The sequence below is a fragment of the Parasteatoda tepidariorum genome, chromosome 4, assembly GCF_043381705.1.
Source record: "Parasteatoda tepidariorum isolate YZ-2023 chromosome 4, CAS_Ptep_4.0, whole genome shotgun sequence".
In the NCBI taxonomy this organism is placed as follows: domain Eukaryota; kingdom Metazoa; phylum Arthropoda; class Arachnida; order Araneae; family Theridiidae; genus Parasteatoda; species Parasteatoda tepidariorum.
Genome location: NC_092207.1, coordinates 77,270,910 through 77,292,762, shown reverse-complemented (window position 1 = coordinate 77,292,762; position 21,853 = coordinate 77,270,910). Strand labels below are relative to the sequence as shown.

Genomic DNA, 21,853 nt, shown 5'->3' with positions numbered 1-21,853 from the left:
ATGGGTGTGTGTGGGGAGGGGGGGTTACTATGAAAACCTTTTGCCTTTTAAGATTTTATTTGAATTTCAGAACAATTTGTGATTCTGGACTTATTATTGCATCGAGTTATTCTATTGTCTTCAGATAGTTACATTGCTTCTAATTATTATTTACTGACTCAGACTAAATTTATTTAACAACTTTAGTTCAGATTCATGTCATCAGTAAATAATGAGCCACTATTGTTGATACCTAGTTCCAACACCTATATTTGATAAGTATTTAAATATTTGATAAGTTTTTAGGCATAATTGTTGACTATAACATTTGGTAGTTATAGTTCCATAGGTTTTTAAAACTTTGTTTCATAATTCACGTAGTTAAAATTACTTCATAATGAGACAAATAATGAAAAAGTAGGAAAAGGTTTATCTCAGTTTTTCTATTCGTGAAAAAACGTAAATGAAAAGTGTAGTTTGTTATTTAAACTAGCAGATAATAAACATTATCAAATAATGTCAACTAGCAAATTAATGTTGATGCAAAAAATAGGCGAACATACCTATGCTTCTCCTACGTATAAATCCAATGCCTCCGAGAAGAAAAAATGCCTCAGCACTGGTTACCATGAAAAAGAAATAGTAGTTCAAACGTAGTGACATCTTTTTCATTTTCCTCCACTGCGCAGTTTATGTTCGTTACGTCGGATTACTAAATTGATCCATGCTGAGGCCTTCTCTCTTTTAGGAGGTATCTCTAAGGTAAGTGACCTCAATGTGAAAACTATGCAGGGGTACTGTTTAAAAATTTTGAATTTAAATAGTAGTAAAAATCAATGTAAGAGATGTGAAGAAGTGATACGAGCTTCCGTTTTTGCAACTCTATACGACGTACAAAATAAACGTAGCGATTTTGCACGTAGAAAAAATTGTTCTTGCTAATAACATAATATTGCATTCCATTACATTACATTCTTCTTACAATTTACATAAACCTTTCTTCTTATTTAAAGGAATTCTGCCTTGTTCATTCATTTCTATTGAGAGAATTAAAGTGGGATCTTTCAAACATCCAGATCGTGAATTTTGAATTTCGTTCATGACTGGCTATTTTCAGTAAAGTGATAATGATCATTGGACTTAATTTTTTTATTTTTATATCCGGCGTTGAACAGCCTACCTAGTTATTGGGTTTATGGCTACTAATGTTCAACTCCGTAGTTTTATAATTTTTGAACCAATCCAGAAGACAAGGAAATTCCTGGATCAGTACCCCCAGAGGTATGATTTGTTATAGGAAAATGGAGCATTTTGACACTCGACAAATTTAATGTGCATCAGTCACCATTTACTACCATAGCCTTCGGCCGGCGGGAATCAAACCCACGACCTCTTGGAAACGGGCCCAGTGCCCTAATAACCAGCCTATCCGGACCCACCATTGGACTTATTATTATTTCTGTTTTATAACCGTCGTTTAACAGCCGATCCAATTATCGGGTTTACGACTACTAATGTTCAATTCCGAACCCAATCTAGAAGAAAAGAGAACTCCTGGATTAAGTATCGGGAGAAATTTGCCTTCATGGAGGACTTTTTGATGGAACTAACCAGCTTTTACGTTAAATGGAGAGGAAGACCACGAGAACCTCCCTCGGTTAGCCTGGCGGCAAGAGGATTTTAACCTAAGATCCGTCTATCACTAGGGATATTTCACGTCAGCACTAATCACCGATTCCCTAAACCGCTACTCATTACAAAAGTAGTATCAGAGCCGCAATGTCTCCTGGGATAGAGCGTTCGCCTTCCAATGAGGCGGACTTTATTCGAATCCAAGTCGATACGAATTCCGCATCCGGCTTGCACCGACCACAGTGCTGACGTGAAATATCCTCAGTGGATCATGGGATAGAGTCCCCTTGCAGGTCAAGCTAACTGTGGGAGGTTCTTGTGGTCTTCCTCTCCAAGTAACACAAATGCGGTTTAGCTCCATCAAAAAGTTCTTCACGATGGCAATATTTCTCCCAATACTCGATCCAGGAGTTCCTTGGAATTGGGTTCAAAATTACAAGGCTACGGAGTTAAACATTAGTAGTCGTAAACCCAAAAATTAGGTCGGCTGTCAACAATGGTTATAAAATAAAATAAAAGTAGTATCAGGACCGTTGTGGCTCCGGGGGTAGAGCGCTTGCCTCTCAATGAGGTGAACCGGTTTCGAATCCCAGCGACAGCTGATCGATTCAAATTCCGCACTCAACTCGCACCGACGTAAGATATTTTCAGTGGTATGCGGATCATGGGTTAGAATCCCCTTGTCGTCAGACAAACCGTGGGAGGATTTCGTGGTTTTCTTCTCCATGTTACGCATCCATCCATGTTACGCATGATTAGTTCCATCAAAAAGTCCTCCACGATGGCAAATTTTTCTTAATACTTGATCCAAGAAATCTTTTGTCCTCTGGATTGGGTTCAAAATTACTAGGCTGCTGAATTGACCATTGGTAGCCGTAAATTCAAAATTGGGTCGACTGTCCAACGACGGTTGTAAAAAGAAGTATCAACTATGGCAGCTCTACCGTTCTGCGGTGGTCTATACAGCCTAAAAAGTTGTGATATTGTGTTTTGTCGTCAAGAGAAACAGACGTGTTTATGTTGTAATGCGTGTTATGTTTGGGTGCATGAATTGTTGCTTAGGAGAAAGGGAAAGGAATCTTTTTTTCTTTCTTGTCAGTCATCTCGTGACGACGTTTTCCGTTAATTTCGGTTTTTATTAAGATTGTGTGCAATTTTAAAGAGTGTCCATAAAATGCGCAAGGGCTCCAGACAGTGCCCATTTGGACAATGAACATTATTTCGACAATATTGTGTTTTAAATTCAACAGTTATTTTTTTTTCTTTGCTAAGAGAATACATCTAAAGATTTTAGAATTGTATGTGCTGATACAAAAGAATTAGAGAAAATAAAATGTTTATGAATGCCCATATTTGGGTTATTTACCGTAGTTTTAAATTAAAGATTTAAAGTTATTTTATCAGAATATCAGAATGCTACTAAAACTTAAGTCATTTTTGTTGTAATTTTATTTCAAATAATTTTAAATTGATATACGACAATTAAAACTGACAACTGATTTTAAATATAGTTCCATTTTGTCATTTCACTTGAATTCTTAACAGTGGTCGTTATAAGTTGGAATCGGTTACTGTAATAGACGAACTCTGGGTGTGATTTGCAATAGAAAGGGTTTTATAAATTTCCGTAAGTACTGAAATATAAGTGAATCAAATTGCAACGTAAATAAGTTGAATACATTGCTTATAACTTAAAGTCCTGACAGGTTAAATATTTTGAAAGTTCCTTTTAAAAAGGGAGCTAGTATCCATACAAAACTAGACCAATAGCTAGACTAGAGCATCTAATAAGCGAGTGAAACGAGCTCGAATTGTGAAACAATCTTAAAGTTATTGATCCGGGTTGGAATCCGGTGTTCGTAGAGAGCAAGGAGTAAGGCCACCTAGATAATACTCCTACTTGTCCATAGACTTGTAAATGCTAATGTGTTTGAATTAATAAAAAGAAAAGGACTCAAAATTAATTTAACGAGACAGTGTAATAGACATGACTTTATTTATGAAGCCACAAGTCAGTTTTACACAAGAACTGGTTCTTAAAGCAGTTATATATAGGTTTTTTTTAAAGAAGGCTTCGTTGCTTACAGAACACAGTGCGTTAACTATTATTCTGGTATCAGTTTGAGATCGATAAGTAGTTGAATATTATTACAAAAAAAGGGAGTGGACAACAGCTTTATATGTATATATACACATCACTGAAACCTACAAAGTAGCTGCTACATATATTTTAACAGCTAGATTTGCATAGACAGAAAGCAAACAATTGCTACGATAAATCATTGTAATTTAAAAGTTACTCAACCCTTAGACTACCGTTTTTTGTTCAGTATTTTATTAATCTGACTTGTTTTTCTTGTTAAAATGCTTCATAGAGTCCTGAATGAACCGATAGCAAATTAAGTGTACGGATTCGAATGTCGGAGAGATAAGTGTTTTTGTTTTAAGGAATATTTTGTACGCTTTCATTGGACACATGCATGTCGTTGGTAATCTAAGGGTTCAAAGATATTAATTTTAAGTATTAAAATATATTTCTATCAAATTTGCAATGTTTCGACCAAAATAGAAATATCGTTTTCAAGTTAGTACATCGTTAAATTCTTATACCTCAGCAATATCAAGAAATCAAACCAATTCACAAAATTTCAAGAACCATCCTAGAGAAAATGCCACAATACTTTTTAATGTATCGAATGTTTTTGGTTAAAATACTATAAGAATAGATACAATAAAATTTTACTGTAAAAAAAGGAACAAAATCAATTTATGTGGTAATATACGTTTTTTTACATACTTAAATAGAAATTGCTTATATTTATCTAATTAATATGCAGAGCTATTTACGGAGACTAAAAAAATTTTCTTCTCAGTTAAAAAATTTAAAAGCTAACATACTAAAATGTTATGTCTTGTTTACTAAAAATTATGTCCAAGTCAGGTATGATTTGGGAATGTTTCATAAATAGTTTAAATGTACATACTTAACGTATGTACATAATAGTTTTTTTTTAAAAAAAGGGCTAGAAATTGCGGCATTTTCCTTGATTAGATATGAGAAATAAATATCATCAAAACTTTAAAGTATTACATGATTTTCGAAACACATAAAAGCTAATACAAAAATCTAATAATTTTAAATTAAATGTAAATATAGTAGAAAATTGAACAAAGATGTATGAAACACATAAATACAAGTAACATACAATACAAATAAACGATCAAAAATCAAACTTAGATACTTATATCGGCTGAGCGCATAAATACGACGTACGTCCGTTGTGTCTGCACTGCATAAACATGCTTTCCTACCCCTTCTACCAATGAAATTTTTAGCGTTTCTTGATTCTACGCAATTATACTTGCTCAGCTGTTGCCATTCAGCCGGTAATAATTGTCAAGTACCATAAATGATACGTTTAAAGCTGGCCCCTTGTAAGATCTCCCATGTCTTCATAAAAACTGCCAGACCAACATGTACAAGCTGTACTACACGTGACTAAGGTGACACTTTGCGATTCGAATAAATGCTCGATATATTAACAATAAACAAATGGATGTAGTGCAAAATAAATACTTTAAAGAGTGAGATAATAAATACATACACAAATATTTACAGTAGTTACAGAAACAATGGATCACAGTAAAAAATACCACTCATTAAAATAAGAAGCACCGAAACAGCACTTGAAGCAGCAACATTTATTTTCTTAAGTCACATAGGCCGCAGATTTATTTCATTTTACAATATAGCTAAGCACTAACAAAAGGGAATCTATTGATTTCCTTCCAACGATTGCGTATTGTGCATAATCTGCAAAACAGATATTTTTAATACACAATAGCCGTTGGAGTGTGTTAAGATTTGTATTAGATATATACCTGTTCTAATAGTTAACAAAATATTAATTAATCCAAATTGTAAATTTCAGGATTGATTTTTCGAGTTACAATGTAGAACCATAAAAGCCTCCACTGTTTGATGCTATGAAAAATAGCAATATAAAAAAGAAGATAAATTTTAATTTTATACACAATTTTATAAATTTATAATAAAAATTTAACACACATAATAACAATTTAACATACATCATAATAAACAAGTAATCTAAATAATAGAATAAATTAAAATCAATATTTTAAGATTTTATCTAATTTAAAATTAATAAAATCTATTTTTTTCCCTAAACAATTTATAAAACATTGAAAAGGAACAGAATTATTCTTGTATCATATAAAAATATTTTGACCCGAAATGATTATTATTTCTGTAGTCTCAGAGTAAAAACAGTCATTGTTTTTGTTTTCAGTCATTGTTTTTGAAAATAATTGCTTCTTTAGAAAATTTAAAAAGAATTGAAAATAAAATTCAGTTTCAAGTAAGTACTGTATAATTATCACAGTTTAACATAGCTTAAAAAAACAAATCTCAACAATGAAAAAAAAACGATATTTTTTTACCTGGATATCTGCCATTTCATATTACTAATAACGATAAAAAAATCAGATTTCGTTTTATTTTCAAAATGATATTAGTTTTGAGAATTTTCAATACTTATTTTATAACAAGTACATTACTATAAATAATACGTTTGGAATAAACAAAGACAGATGACTAGAACTCAACAGAGTGCAATACTCTAAGGCAAGTGTTGCATTAAAAAAGCTTCTTATAAGGAATTATGTATCTATGAGTGTTGATTTCCTAATAGACATTTATGGAACTTAAATAGGAGTTAACAGTTCAGTAAATGGTTTTAATATCACAAAGCTCTTCTCATTAGCTTACATTGATCTCTTCAGCTGAAAGAATAAGAAAAAAATAAGTGTTATAAAATGTGTATTACATAAGAAATTTTTAAAACAATTCACAATCGGGTGCTTGCATAAGTAAAGTGAACGTGCCTAACCATGGGATTTAAATCAGATTTAATTGGATACCTGTAAGCGACGTCACGCGTTTGTATCGACAAATGCCGCTATTTACTTATGATGACGTCACTTAGTGTAAATTGAAAATGAGAAAATGAAGAATATTCATAAAGACTAACTTTTAATTGAATATTGATAAAAAAACTAACTATTTAAACTGTTGACTCGAATTTTATCTCACACAACCCAGCAAAAAGAAGAAAAAAATTACAGCGGAAAATGTACCTTATGTGTTCAAATAGTTCTTAGATAGCAAAGTAAAAAGGATACATAAGTACTCGACAATATTCTTTTTAAATGTTTGACTTCACTTTCACTTTTTGAATTATTCATTCGTTTAACTCAGGATGTTCTTATTCGATTAAACATAAAAATAAAATAAAAATTCCTAGGAAATAATGCCTCATTTGTTTGGATAGCAACGCCAGATGCGTTAATGAGGTGAATATTCTGTATTCTCTGTAATTCTGTATTCTCTGAAAGTATAATTCTGTACAAGTACAGAATTATACTTCTTGTATATAATACACCGATAACTTCTCACCTATTTGTTCCATCATTTTGAGATAGGTATTATTGAATTCGACGTAAAAAAATGCATCGAAGACAAAACCTCATATACCTATCTAGAAGAAATTCAATTCTCCCCCTTAAATCAACCCATTTCCCTAACAAAAAAATAAAAACAAAAAAAAAACGCGTACAGAGGAGAGTAGGGTTTCAGCTATCTATTATTTATAACGACATAATGAAAGCTTCTTTTAAAAACATATCTTGTACACTAATTTTTTCCGATGAAACATTCTTTTTTTGTTTTAATTACTAAACTATAAAACGATTTTCTAAAAAAGAGTATCTTAAGATAAATGTTTTCAAAATTCAAGAAAATTTATTCTTGAAATTGAAAAATAAAATTTAAGAAATTATTTATTATTTAAAAATTGACTTAATAAATACAATTAAACATAAAAGAGAATAACTTTTTATAAAAATAATAAAAAGAATTTTTTAGAAAAATATTAGTATAGCTTATGCCTCGGCAGTTTTTAAGCTAATGACTAATTAATATTTTTTAAAGTACGCAGCTATAAATAACAAAGAGTATATTTTTTGTGTGCAAAATGTAATTCAAAATATAATTACCGTTCTCCATGAAATTTCTCTCATTTGATATCTTTTCAAAAGACTTCATCGGAGTGATTTCAATGTCATTTATTATTTTTTCTGTAAAGAATAATTAATAATTATTATACGAAAAAAGAACAGTTTACTCAATAAAAATATGAGAAATTGAATCTTAGTACATATAATTTAAAGGACTTTTAATTAAAGAGATTCGCCAATTTAATTACTTTCATCTTCATTATATAATTTAATGACCATTTTTGAAAATAGCTATTGTTAATATTTTTTGAGGAAAAATGATTACTTAAATGTTTATTAATAAATTGTGAGCATGTTTATCATAACGAATGTTTCTAAAACTTTAACATTGATAAAATTATATAATTATAGAATGTTTTTTTAACAATAATACATTATAACTTAACATTATAGTATTAAATGCTGTTAGGAAGGGAGACTCTTAGCAGTAGCAGGTCGCAATTATGAAACAAGCGTCTAATTATTTTGAAATTTATTACCCGAACTAAAAATAAAGTCAAAAGTCATGTTTTTCTTTATTTAATACCGTGACTGCCACGTCACCCATATTCCGGTGACGCTTAAATGACTACTTGCGGAGAATATTCGCATCTATTTGAAAAGATATTTCACAGGAAGTAACAAAACTATTGAATTATTATAAAAGTCATACAAAAATGATCTATTAAGAAAATTATTGTGAGCCTTGTAACGCATCAAGCTATATAAATAAGAGTTCTGTTTTGTATAAAAAACTTTTATTCTCAAACAGTAACAAATATGAAGTACCCTTAACGGGATAGTTAAAATATTATAAAACAAACTAGAAAAATCCGTAACGGATTATAAGAAAACTCAAATTCAAAAACAAAACTAATTTCTAACAAACCAACAACTCTGTTGTTCTAAAAAGACATTCTAATTTTATCGTCTGCTTTTATTTTATTGTTTATCTCTTTATGTGTTTATTTTATTTTATTCATGCTTTTGTTAGCCCGTTATTGTTTAATATTTTTACTTTTATTCATGCTTTTGCTGGTCAATTATTTTTAAAATATTTTTAGACTTTATAGCCGCATAAAACCTTTCTTGTTCACTGCTATTTGACTCACTAGGAAATAAGTTTTCCATTTTTCTTTTCGAAATTTCAACGAAATAGAGTTAAGATTTTAAGTTATAATCCTCTTTACTCGGTAAAGATTCAAACTGATCGAATAAAGTGGCGAGATGAGAAACAGATGCGAAGCAAGGGACACAGATAAACAGACATGATACCATGGAAGGAAATGGAGCGAGATATTATTCCTGTGACCACCAGACTCGCATTATTAAAATATCGATGGGAGTATTTAGCAGAATACGCTTCGTACAGCGGTACTCGTGGCCTGAAGGATATTTCACTCTAAAGGCATGTGGCAGTAGGCGTGTTGAACTAATGTTTACAATATAATTCGATATACTAAGCCAGGCAATGTGGTTTCGAAGATATTTGAAAGTATAATTATTATGTTAAATAATTATTTAGCCAAAAAATATTTTTTTTTCGGTCCAAGAAAATGAATATGGAAAGAGCATTTTTAAATGAAGGCATAAAATTTAAAAAAATATATCTGCTCAAAAATTTTAACAACACAAATTATAATGTAAATCACTATAAAATCAATATTTGTTGTTCTTTACGTAATTACATTTTTGTTCATTTTAAAATCTTAGTTCAATATACTTGGCAACATTGCAGTAATCATTACATAAAAAAATTAATAAATAGTAAATTTTAAAAATACTAAGACAGACTCAATAGCAATTGAACATATTAAAAATAAAATAATTTCATTTAATACCATCATAGCTTTATATTTAACTAGTTTTTAATAACTAAGCAATTATATTTTCTATAAAAGAATAAAATATGATTTTATTATTTTTAAAACTTCCAGAATACTGCTACGTAAGCTAATTTAAAACCTTATTTTATTCTAAAATAATACTGAAATTGCAAGAAGAAAAGCTCCATATTTTAGATGTGGTCCCGTACGCGGAGTTTTTGTAACCCGCTCCCATTTCTTTCACTTTTTGAAAAGTAAACAATCGATTGGAGGTCGATTTTTAGTACGATCTAGTTCATAGGTTTCACCATCATTCTTTATTTAATAATTTTTTTGACAATATTTTAAGCGATTCTATAAAAAAAAACCTCAATGAAAAATTTAAAATTCTAAAGGATAATTAAATACAATTCGCGTTTGTTTGAAATTTAACAACTATTACTAAATCTAGTTTGATCGTACTGCTTCAAATGCACTAATAAGATTCCTTATTTCTAGATGTTTTCTTACAAAAAAATATACAATCAGTGTTGCGTTGGAAATATATTACATAAAATGAAAAGTTTGTTTTAAAAGCAACACCAAAAAAAGGATAGAATAGCTCTTTTTCTAACATTAGGTAGGTAGATACTTTATTTACGTCGCACTACAGTTGCACAATCAGCTATTGGCGTCTGGAAACATCCATGAGGATGATCCGAAGACATGCTATTGCAATTTTGATCCTCTACGGAGGGATGGCACCCCTGCTTTGGTAGTCAAGTGACCTGCCCTCGAAGTCCTGCACTTTATGGTAGAACAGTTTAACGAGAACCGATACCGCACCTCCTCAGTCCCTAAGCAGGCTGATTAAAGTGGTCACCCACCCGCTTACTGACCGCAGCCAGTGATGCTTGACTTCGGTGTTCTACTGGGAACCATGTCTTTCCTAACATTAAACCAGATAAAACTTTTTTGACCATTTCCAAAAGGCAGTGTCAGAACATCTTGGAGCGAGCTCCAAAAACTCCGAGTCAAGGAGTCAGTTCCTGGAGACAGAGCTCCAAATTTCTTTAACTTTTGAAAAGTTTATCGTTTAATGGTTAACAATTGTCAATCGTTCAACTGATGATTTTTCGATTGATTTATGTCATAACTCATAATTTTCTCGCAATGACATTATTCTTTATTTAATAATAATTCGTTCACCAATATTTTAAATATCTTTATTAGAAAAGTTACCCACGATAAAAAGAATATTAAAATCTTAAAGAATAATGAAATACAATTTACGATTTTTACACCCTTAGAGAGCATTCTTACTGAACGTCGTTTGATCGTTCTACTTAAAATTCACAAAATTCTCAATTTCGGTACGTATATTTTACGGCAATATTTATTTTAATGTAAAAGTTACAAAAAATATTGTCGGTGCAGCGTTGAAAAATATTTTATATTAAAAAAAAATTTGTGGGGTGGGCTCCAAAGGTTCCGTGTCACGAAACTGACCCAATCATTTCATAAACCGCGAATTTCGAATTGGTTTTAAATTCTTAACTATTAAACAGAATGTTGCAGCATTAGTTAGTTGCTTGAAATAGTTACTTGTTAGTTGCTTTTAGAATTTTATATTACTAATATTTGTGTAACTTATTTTTTTAATATTTTAACATTAGGAAACAGGAGTCTAAAAAAGTAATAATAGATTTCAGATATCTCAAAATGTGACACTTACCAGACAAAGTCCTCCTGTTGTCATTTCTTCCGAGATTAGCACTACAAGATATGAAGAAGAAAGATAATATTAAAATATTAATTGTTACCAGCAAACAAAAGAGCATTGAGAAAATAATAAAACAATGCTTACATATTCAACATAGGTATAATTCCAGTTCTAAAACTAGCACCCACAAGATGAGGCTGACCAGCACGAATAGGTTTGGCTAAATAAATAAATAGATAGATGATGTTAAAACGCAATTATGATATTAGAAATGTTCGAATAACAGAAATAAAAAAAATTCCTTAGGAAATTCTGTAACCTATAACATTTTCCATTAAATTCTTTCACACCTGCAGTTTTTTCCAAGATACGCTTCTTAATTTTGAGGACAATTTTTAGTTTTAATTATTTTGTTAAACTTTTTTAGCTACTATTTTGAGTGTAGTTTTCACACTAATTAGTTAATAAGCGAATCTTTCGTTTTTTTCATTCGAAAATTATCGTTTAAATGCTGGCTAATGTGACAGCAAAAGGTAAATCCTTTTTACTTATTTAATTATTTTTTATGCTTTGTGGCTTCGTAATTTTTTAATATTTATATAATTTTATATAAATATTAAAAAATTACGAAATATTACGAAAAATTACGAAAATTATATAATATATAATTTTTTTCTATGGAAAACATGAGCAATTACTTATCTTAAACGTAAAATGGAATTAATTTATGTAAATAAAATGGAGAAGCAAATTAAATGGTAGAAAAAAATAATAAAACGGAAATCGAAAGCATTTTTTTTCCATTGTTACCAAGTTTCTTCTATTTGTTTAAAAAAAAAACGCTTTCAGGAATGAGTTATTTATGTGTTATTTTAGTTATAAAAGAAAATTTTAACTGTGCCAAAAATATGGATTCTTGCCTTTTAAAAATAATTTACATTGTTACCTTTGTTTCTTTTATTGCAATGTTGTTTTAATTTAATAAAATAAAAAGTATATAAAAAAACGACGAGGCTCCGCAAACCAATACTCGAATTTTGTTCTCATTCATCATTGTTTTTTTTCCTTAAAAAATAGCTATCAAAAATAATTTTTTTACAAAATACATAATTATGGCAGTTTTGTGTAAGCACAAGTGGTTAATATGCTAATCATTACGAAAAGAAAGGACACCTGCATTTGGAAAATAATCAATTGTACAAGTATTTAAACTTAGGAATACAGAATGGGCAGTAATAATTGTGAAGTAAATTTACGTGTTAACACTATATAACCATCACGTTGTTTCCTATAACAGTTTAAAAGGAAAACAGTTTTTATCAATCTGTAGTCTTTAATTCACATGTTAAGATTTAAATCTGACAACACATAATCTCTCACTCTCCTATTTTTATTTCTATAATTCCTTTATTTGTTACTTTAAACATCAAGTCACGCCCAAGCATATAAAATGAATATCTCAAGATGGAGTTTTTTTTTTCTACAACAATAAATAAATGGTAATTATTAAATGTGAAAAAATTCTAGAAAAATGCACTTGAAAGTGGAACACTTTCAAACGAATTAAAATTCTAAGAAAAATTTTCACGTTAAGTTCATAAATGAAAATGGCCTCTTCAGAACTTCAAATCTCAACTCTAACTTCATTTCTGTGAACTGCAGGTTGGTTCATACGGTATTTTTTTCATCCAAGTTTAGCAGTTAATAATTCTGGAACTAATTTTTGAATGTCAGATTTATATATATGCAAATTTTCGATATCTTTCAAGCAAATTGGAATTTCAGAAAACTTCGTGAAGCTTATGAATAAAAATTACCCTTTCAGCAAGTCAAATTTGAATTCTGCAATTTGCATTTCTGTAACCAGCAGAGTGGCCAGCGTGGTATTTAATCTTCTTCTTTATTCTATAGTGATCCCAGTACTGTTTTTTACACATTGTCGTAATTTTCAATTTCAAAGAGATATATTTTTGCGTAGCAAATTAAATATTACGTGAAGTTAAACGCTTGAAAAAGCAGCGGTGACTCGAACGATTTTTAAGATAAAACGAAATTAAATAATTATAATTGTTTTACTAATTCTTGCTGTTTAAAACTTTCTTTATATGATAAATTAAACTGCCATTATCACAGTATTATGTTATGAACAGTTTCATTGAAAGGGAATAAGATAAACTAAAAATATTAAACAACATTCCTAACTACAGCTCGAAATTTTATTGAATAGCATTTCCATTTCTTGTTTTACAAATTGAATGATTAATAAACAAGAAAATGAGTTTAGTTTAATTAATTTGTATTAAGTTGTAAGTGAATAAAATATGTAAGTTAATTTAAATATTGCGTAAGCTAAACAGTAAACAAAAAAAAGAGCTTTTTGAGGCATAAGAAAAACTAACTGCTTACCAATTTGAGCCATGTGACCCCGTCTCGCTAAATTCTTCTGTCGCACAGCTTCTTTAATGCGATCCACTTCGTATTGATACCTAGAAACAAAATAAAATATCATCAAAAATTGGTAAATTTTTCTACTTTATGGATTTTTACGCAACGAAAATTCCAACTAAATGCAACTATCAATATCATATCGCGTTTATATTCTATTGATAGTGTTAATAAATTTTTCCTTTTTTCGCATATATTTATTGCATATTAAACCAATTTAGATTTTAGGCATAGTTTAAGAATTCAGTGGAAAGAGAATTAAGTAGTATTTTAAGAATTTAAAGTGTTATTTGAGATGTATAGAAGCATAAGGTAACTGTAAAAATAAAAATCAATTTCACGTAAAAATTGTTTATTTAAAAAGACTCAGAGTGAATGTATGTTTTATTGTTACAATCGACCACAACATATTCTTAAACTCGAAAATTTGATAACTTCCAAAGTATCACTTAATGACTAAATCGAGTTATTTTAGTGAGTCGTATTAAATAATCAAGATTATCAGAAACTATATGTATTACAATTGGGCAGAATGAATAATTAAAGTAATTTTTACTTTTAAAAATAATTTAACAGTGAAACGGATTACCGATAATGCGGCTTAAAAAAACAAATTAAGAAATTGAGGTGAATTGAAATTTGTTTCTTGTGTGCAAATTTCGAATTGATAATCCTTAAAAATCTAGCTGCTATATTTCGCTTATGAGGCTTAAATTTTGCTTTCATAATTTTCATAATGCATAATAAAAATGGTTAATTATTCGGATAATATTCTTTTAAATGTTTCAACACGACATAACATTAATAAACGACATAAAATCCGATCATTAGAACAAAAGTTATTCAGTGTGATATCTTTTCGTTTGTGCACTTATATAACAATAAAAAAAAAAATTTTTTTTTTGTAGATAGTTCTCTAATTCAAAACTATAATAAGCTCTACAGTCTTTTCGAATTTTCTTAAGACATAATAAGATACAGAATTTATATTTTATTTTAAATACTTTCGTTTTAATTTTAATCAAGTAATACTTAACTACAAATTAAAAAGAACATTGAATTATTTTAGTTTTGAAAACCGTTCTAGGAAGTGTGGTTTGATGCCAATTTAATTATAGTAATAAGTTAAAGATTCTTATGAATTAAATTAATTTCAAATACTGTGTTTTAATTCCTAATTATGAAATCAAATTTTTCTAACATCGAAAATTAAAATTTTTTTTAATAATGAGGCTAAAATGAAAATTATTTTTAAATACGTTCAATAGGTTAAGCATTTAATGTCTAAAGTTTATTCTCATAAATTTAAAGGCAGACGATTTTTTAATCAAATAATGCCTAAAAGCAGCGAATAAAATTTCATATTTAATTCTTCAAATATAAATTTTGAAAAGCAAAACAATATTTGTTCTTAGAAATGCAAAGAAGCTATTTATAAAATAACTTGCAACTTCTCCACTATATTGGTGAGTCTAAATTCTTATAACCATTGAAATAATTTTTGTAATATTCTTTAATCAAAGTTTTATAACTTAAACACAATATGTAAAATTCGAAACTAAAGTTAACAATAAAAGGTTTATTTTTTTAAGTATATTAACTATCCTTATTACAACGGATTAACACACTTTCCAGAATTCCATACTTCTTCTATATAATACCATAAGTTTTTTATGTATGTAATTCCATATCTTTTTTTTAATATGGAATTCATATTTTTTTATGTAGAATCCGTACTTTGTTATGAATATGACATTCTGTTCTGGAAGTTAATAGCAACTGACTATAATTGCGAAAAACCTAACCTTGAAGTATTGCTTTTTCTACAATATTTCAAGTCTCACCTATAGTAGAATAGTTCGCATTAATCTTGCTAAAAATAAATAACAGACAAAAACAAAAATATTGATAAGAATATTAGTAATTATGAAGAACTTAATCAGAAAAAACATGAAAATTCTTTAGAGTCATGAGAAAAATTTTTTAAATGCCCACCGATGAACAAAAAGAGAAAGAAGAAAATCCCGCCTGCATTACTTATCGATTTAGGCATTGCAAATATTGGTGCGGTAATTAAATATGTATTTGCTCTTGGGCAAAACTTTAAATTTATGTGATTTAAAGCCTTACCTCAAGCTAATTATTTTGCAGACTTCAGTTTTAGTACTTTTCACTACCAAAACTCTGGATAGTATTAATGCACTTTGGTATATTGTTTTGATTGTTTGATGGTTATGCTGTCATAGTGATCACAACAGGATTACAAGTACGAATTTTGACACTTTTAAACTTTCTAACATGCATAATTAGCTCATTTAAGAAATTTTAGAGAATATTGTTTTAGACCTTTTTTTCAAATATTGTACAGTTTTTTAAAAAACTTTTTCAGTTGTTTTTCTCAATTCCTTTGCAACAAATGGGAACATTTGATTATTCGAAATATAATAATATAAGTGCTTAGAGGTTTTGAAATATTAATACTTAATTTCAGTTGTTTTAATTTTAGTTACATTAATGCTTAATTTTAGCTACTTTAGTACGATTAAGTTTGAACTGTATTATAAACTGATTTTAACTGCGTTTTATTATCAAACTGATTTTATAAACGACCTAGTAGTTCTTAAAATTCCTAATTTGAAAAGTTTTTTGTTTGGGATTTAGTCACATCATCGGTATTTAACCTTAATGTGTGATGGTATGTCCTCTAAGATATGTTGGTATATTTTAATTAAAGGCTGGTATTGATATTATGTTTCAGGTACAGTAACCTTTTGAATGACAGTAACTCTTTGAATGCTATTTTGATTACCTCTTCCTATCCCGTGTAGCACTTTCCCTTGCTTCCTTCAAAGCCGTCTCCAAAGATTTGACTCTTTCCATGGTGGCTCTCAGTCTCTTCTCCAATTTTGGTAATTCACAACGAAGATCGGCGTTGTCCCTTACAAGCTGGGAATAAAAAGTTATCTGCTTTTTTAGAATCAGAGAAGAAAATTACAAGGTATTCCAGTTAAAGCAAAAGAAATTACAATATCTTTAATATAATGTACATAGAAGATGCAACAAATGTCATTATAGTATTAAGTTGAAACTGATTGAGTTGAGTTTTATTTTTTTTTACCATGTTTCAGGGAATGTTCAATTTTTAATTCGCCTTTCTTATCGATTGAAGAAATTTATACATTGCAAAAAAATTTTATAAGTTTATTCCAAGAGTGAAAAAAAAACACTAACTTTAAAATTCAAGTTAGAATTGAGAGTCGATCACAAAAATCGATTGTAACTAAAATTTACAATAATAATTATATATTAATGATAAATTGCTAGTAATTGTGATCATGAATGATTATAATTTACGATTACTGTTTCAACCATATTTACAAGCAATTATGATAAACGATTACAATGAATCAGGATTACAGAAATCGTAAGCTACGATTATTATGCAAACACCACAGAATATCATTACCTGTCACATGACCTAAAGCAGTGCTTATATTGGCACTTCTATATAAGAACTTTCAAATTAAATGAATGGTTTAGTAATACATTTCAGGTATTAATTGAATAAAAACGGTTTCAGGGCTTCAGGTTATCGTAAATTAGAAATTTTTAGTCATGACAATTTTTTTTTTTTTTGCATACACTATCTAATTTTGAAAGTATCACACTCGCAAAGACAGTAAAAACTGACATAATAATTCAATACATTTTCAACAATTCTATTGTTGAAATCTTAAGTTACTCACTTGCTTATGAACTTTGGTGAGTTGGTCAAGGTTATTTTCCAGGAAGGCAATTTTCTGTTTCTGAGCAGGTGTTCCATTAGCTTCTTCATTTTCTTCGCCCAGAGCAGATTTCTTAACTCTGCTTTGAAGATCTTGAACAAATAGCTTTCGTAAATTGTGCAGTGTCTGCAATTCTTTTAGCTTAAAAAAGTATAAAGGAGAAATCAGTTTAAACGTACAACAATACATACTCAACATAAAAAAAATCGAAGCAATTCCATTTGCCGAATTATAATTTTTAAATAAAAATAGTCTATTGGGAATGAACATATCATATGGATTTATGGAACAATATATAAACGTTATCAAATTAATGATTAAAAAATGCAACCACTACAAAAATAACAGTATGTGTTTGATTTTACATCATTTTTAAAATAATAACACATAAACTATATACAATTAATAACGTATATTTTCTGGCTTAGATTAAATTTTTGATTTTGGAATTTTCACTAGTAGAGCGTTTTCTAAACTTTTGATACACATTTTTACAAAATTTTTCTTTGTTCTTGAAGTTATAATCCTAGTTTTTAAGAGCAAATCTTGGTGACCAGACTTGCGTTTTTTATAAGATTTGCTCTTAAAATATACAAGGCTTCCAAATTTTCAGAAATAATCAAGGATTTTCAAAAAAGAAAGCTAAAATTTTGAAATAATATTGTTTAATCATTGTTTGAATTGAATTACGTATTTCAAGAAACATTTTTTTCTACTTAGATTAAATTTTTGATTTCGGAATTTTCACTAGTAGAGCATTCTCTAATACTTTTGATACACATTTTTATAATTCTTTTTTGTTCTTGAAGTTATAATCCTAGTTTTTAAGCGCAAATCTTGGTAACCAGAATCGCGTTTTTTTTTTGAAAAATTTGCTCTTAAATTTGCAAGACTTCCAAATTTTTAGACATAATCATTGATTTTCAAAAATGAAAGCTAAAATTTCGAAATAATACTGTTTAATCATTATTTGACTTGAATTACGTATTTCAAGGAACAAACATTCATTTTATTGGGATGGCTGATGCTCTAATATATACTGATCTCTCCTCCCCCGATCCTACATTCCGCATGGAAATGCATCTAGTCCCAATTTTTTTCCTTCGGCAGTCGCGTTATCTCTTGTTTTGTTTCTCCATTATTTCCTTTCGATTTTTTCGTTGAAAACTGTGTCGATTCTTATTATTTCTAATTTGCTCTGATTCATCATTTTACGTATTATTGTATTGAGATTGAGCATCGTGTTCGAACATTCGAAACATGTCGACTTTTCCTCCTTTAATGAAGTTTTCATTTCAAGTACATTCTTGTAATTAGTTTTTTATGAGTTCTTTTAGTAAATATTTTAAATACTTACAACAGTTTCTTCGAGACCTTTCAGATCCTGACGAGCCTGCTCCCTCTTTTCATTTAAGAACCTTAAAATTAGAAACCGAAAGAATATATTAGTTGAAAAAGTCTAATACTATTTTTTTATTATTTTACAATGCATGCTTTTTATGAATGCTTTTAACTAAGTATTTATCAAATAATATATGCAAGAGAATTCTGATAGCATTTCACTAATATTAGTGAATATTTTTTTTATAATACATATAACCAAGAGTTTTATCAGTATAAGAAATAACCTAATTAAAAAAAACAAATATTGCTATTCAGAAAAATATTTAGTTACAAAAAGGAAAAAAGTAGGAATTGGCGTGGTATCGTTTGTTTCTATTAAGAAAATACGTTCAATATTACGAAGGAAATCTTTATATTTAAATCGATAAAAATCGATATACGCATTTCATATAAAAGAAAACAACTGAAAAATCTATTCTCAAATTATGAATTCTCAAATGAGGAGTCAAACAGATTCTCTACAAGTTTACAGAATACTCGTGAAATTCGAAATATTTTTTTAAAATTTTTTATTCATTTTTTTTATTTCAAAACAACTTTTTTTTAGATGGAACAATTTTCTCCAGAAAATTTCCAGTGATTTTTTTTCTCCATAAAATCAGATCACTTTTCATATGTATGGATATGTATGGATAATGTATGGATAATGTTTTATGTATGGATAATATTTGTATGGATAATATTTATGGATAATATTTAAAAATAAATAACTATGATTTAGATTTTTTAAGATAAAAATCATGAGTTTCTTCACAAAGCTGACCTTTTGCAAAGCATTAACTTTGTTTTTCTTCGGAATAGATATAAATTCCATTTCAGATAATTGATATAGGAAAAAGAGTATTAATTTCTACATAAATAGTAAGGCAGACATTACTTACGTAAGTTCTTGCAGTTTTTGAGTCTTCTCATTCTCTTCGTTTTTCAGTTTTTCATATTCCTGCTGCAGTCGTTCCTGAGCTAAAGATAGCTTTTGATTCATGCTGTAAAACAGTATTAATCAGTAAAACGAATGCATCTTATGTGTTAAAATGCATTTAGTTTCATATGTAAAAATCGTAAAAAGAGTGTACTCGCGTAAACAGCACCAGGAAAGAATCTCAACGAAATAATAGTACTCGGAAACGAATTAGCAGGGAAAAAATTTAATTTTCAAGAATTTTTTTCTATCTACTCAAATGTAACACAGAGCTTGAGTTTCACGTGATAAAATGAGCTAAACTATATGTGAATATTTTCATTTTAAATTAAAAAAAATATACATTCCAGAAATACAGAAAACTAGAGATGTTTCCGAAGTTGAGATTCACCAGTATCAGGTGTTTGTAGTGTTGAATTATTCTGAACAAATCACGAAAATAGGGGATAGATGATTAATTTTTTACGTAGTTCGTAAAGTCTAGGATAATTTTTAAGTGAATCGAAAAATTTTTGCATACAGTTACAAAATTCGTTTTCCAAAAGAAACTCCAAGCCAAAAGCAACTTTTAATTATAATTTATTATTTTATTTAATATTAGTCAAAAAAAATTTGCATTGTAAGGTATAACAATTCTTACATCATATTAAGAACTGTAATTTTAAGAGACAAAATACAAGATTTGAATATAATTGGTGGAATAATTCCTGAGAAATCAATTTCTCAGTTCATTCTGCCCCTAGTTTATGCATTTCACTAAAGAAACAAATCATAAAACTGATGTTCAAAAAAATTTTGAAGCTGTCACAAGTTTTTTTTTTTAAATTAGCGAACTATCTGTTTAAACTACATACTCTTTCAATTTGTCAATTTGAACTTCTTTTTCTGCTATTTCATCCCGTAGAGTGGAGAGTTGCTTCTGATGATTCTCTCTGTGTTTTTCAATCTGCAGTTCTAAGGCCTCTTTCATCTTTTCAGCTGAATCTTTTAACTTTTCTTTTTCTTTGGAGCTCATAATATGCATCTCCTCTGTAAATACAGCAAACATTTATCTGAAATACATCACTTTTATGAATATTATTTTACACAATGTTTTTTTTTTTCCAACTTACTTACCAGCAGCTTTCAATTTCGCACACTCGTCATTGAGAGAGTCTACAGCTTCTTCCAAATTACGTTTCTTGGTGTCCACGTCTCGCATCGTCTCTTGTAAAGATTTCATTTTAGCCTCATACTGTTTACAGAAAATTAGATTTTAAAGAAATGATAAACTGACGCAAAGAGAATAATGTTTATATATTCTACAGCAATTGCAAAATGTAGGTAAAGGTTAGATTTTTTATTTTAATTTCTGTTGCTATTTTGTTTAAACAAAGAACAATGTTTTCGTAGAAGAAGTTGTTAAAGTAGGGACACTTCTGAATTTTTCATAATTGCACAGTTTAGAGTTAAAAACTAGCTTCTTTTCAATGATACAACACTTTCTAGTTCGAAATTAATACACAGCAGTAATAGTCCTCTTTAGAATGTATTATTTATTTGAAAATTTTATTACCTCTCAAAAAGTTTAAAATAAAATCAAAAACGCTCTTATTAACTTACCAAAATGCGCAAACGAACCATTTCCAGAAATATTTACAATTAAAATTCTTTCATTTATGTGCGGTAAATATTGAAATCCAATAAAATGTATAAAAGAAAGTTTTATTTTTATGAAGAATTTTACAAATTGATTGTTGAAACATTAAAACATCCACTTGAATTAGCAATTATAAAATTTTGTCAAGCTTCTCTATTCTAATAACCACATTAAGATAAAATGCATGAAAATTAAAGTTTAATTTACAAATTAAATAAATAACGATATTTTTTTAAATCTAAACGATTTTTCAAATATACCTTATTCACACAATTTCAGGAAGTATACTTAAAACCGAACATTCATCATAAAAATTTCATGAAATACTCAATACTTAGTTAGGGGCTTAAGGGTATTTTTTTCCTGAAAAATAAATATTATATTGTCTTTTTTTTTTAATTTTAACCGTCGTTGAACAGCCGACCCAGTTTTGGGTTGGCAACCAAC

General features: G+C 28.8%; 1 protein-coding gene across 1 annotated transcript in view; it reads right to left on the bottom strand.

The window, feature by feature from the left end:
- Positions 1–5,899: 5,899 nt before the first annotated feature.
- LOC107442085 (kinesin heavy chain) overlaps positions 5,900–21,853 on the bottom strand; it is a 59,372-nt gene continuing 43,418 nt past the window's right edge. The window contains exons 17-27 of the mRNA XM_016055554.3: positions 20,884–21,001; positions 20,622–20,796; positions 19,730–19,831; positions 18,802–18,862; positions 17,406–17,585; positions 16,469–16,605; positions 13,621–13,700; positions 11,359–11,434; positions 11,227–11,267; positions 7,687–7,767; positions 5,900–6,414 (exon numbers count right to left, since the gene is read on the bottom strand). Of these exons, the coding sequence (XP_015911040.1) occupies positions 6,392–6,414; positions 7,687–7,767; positions 11,227–11,267; positions 11,359–11,434; positions 13,621–13,700; positions 16,469–16,605; positions 17,406–17,585; positions 18,802–18,862; positions 19,730–19,831; positions 20,622–20,796; positions 20,884–21,001 (1,074 nt within the window). The 3' untranslated portion in view covers positions 5,900–6,391. The remainder of the gene's footprint in view (positions 6,415–7,686; positions 7,768–11,226; positions 11,268–11,358; positions 11,435–13,620; positions 13,701–16,468; positions 16,606–17,405; positions 17,586–18,801; positions 18,863–19,729; positions 19,832–20,621; positions 20,797–20,883; positions 21,002–21,853) is intronic.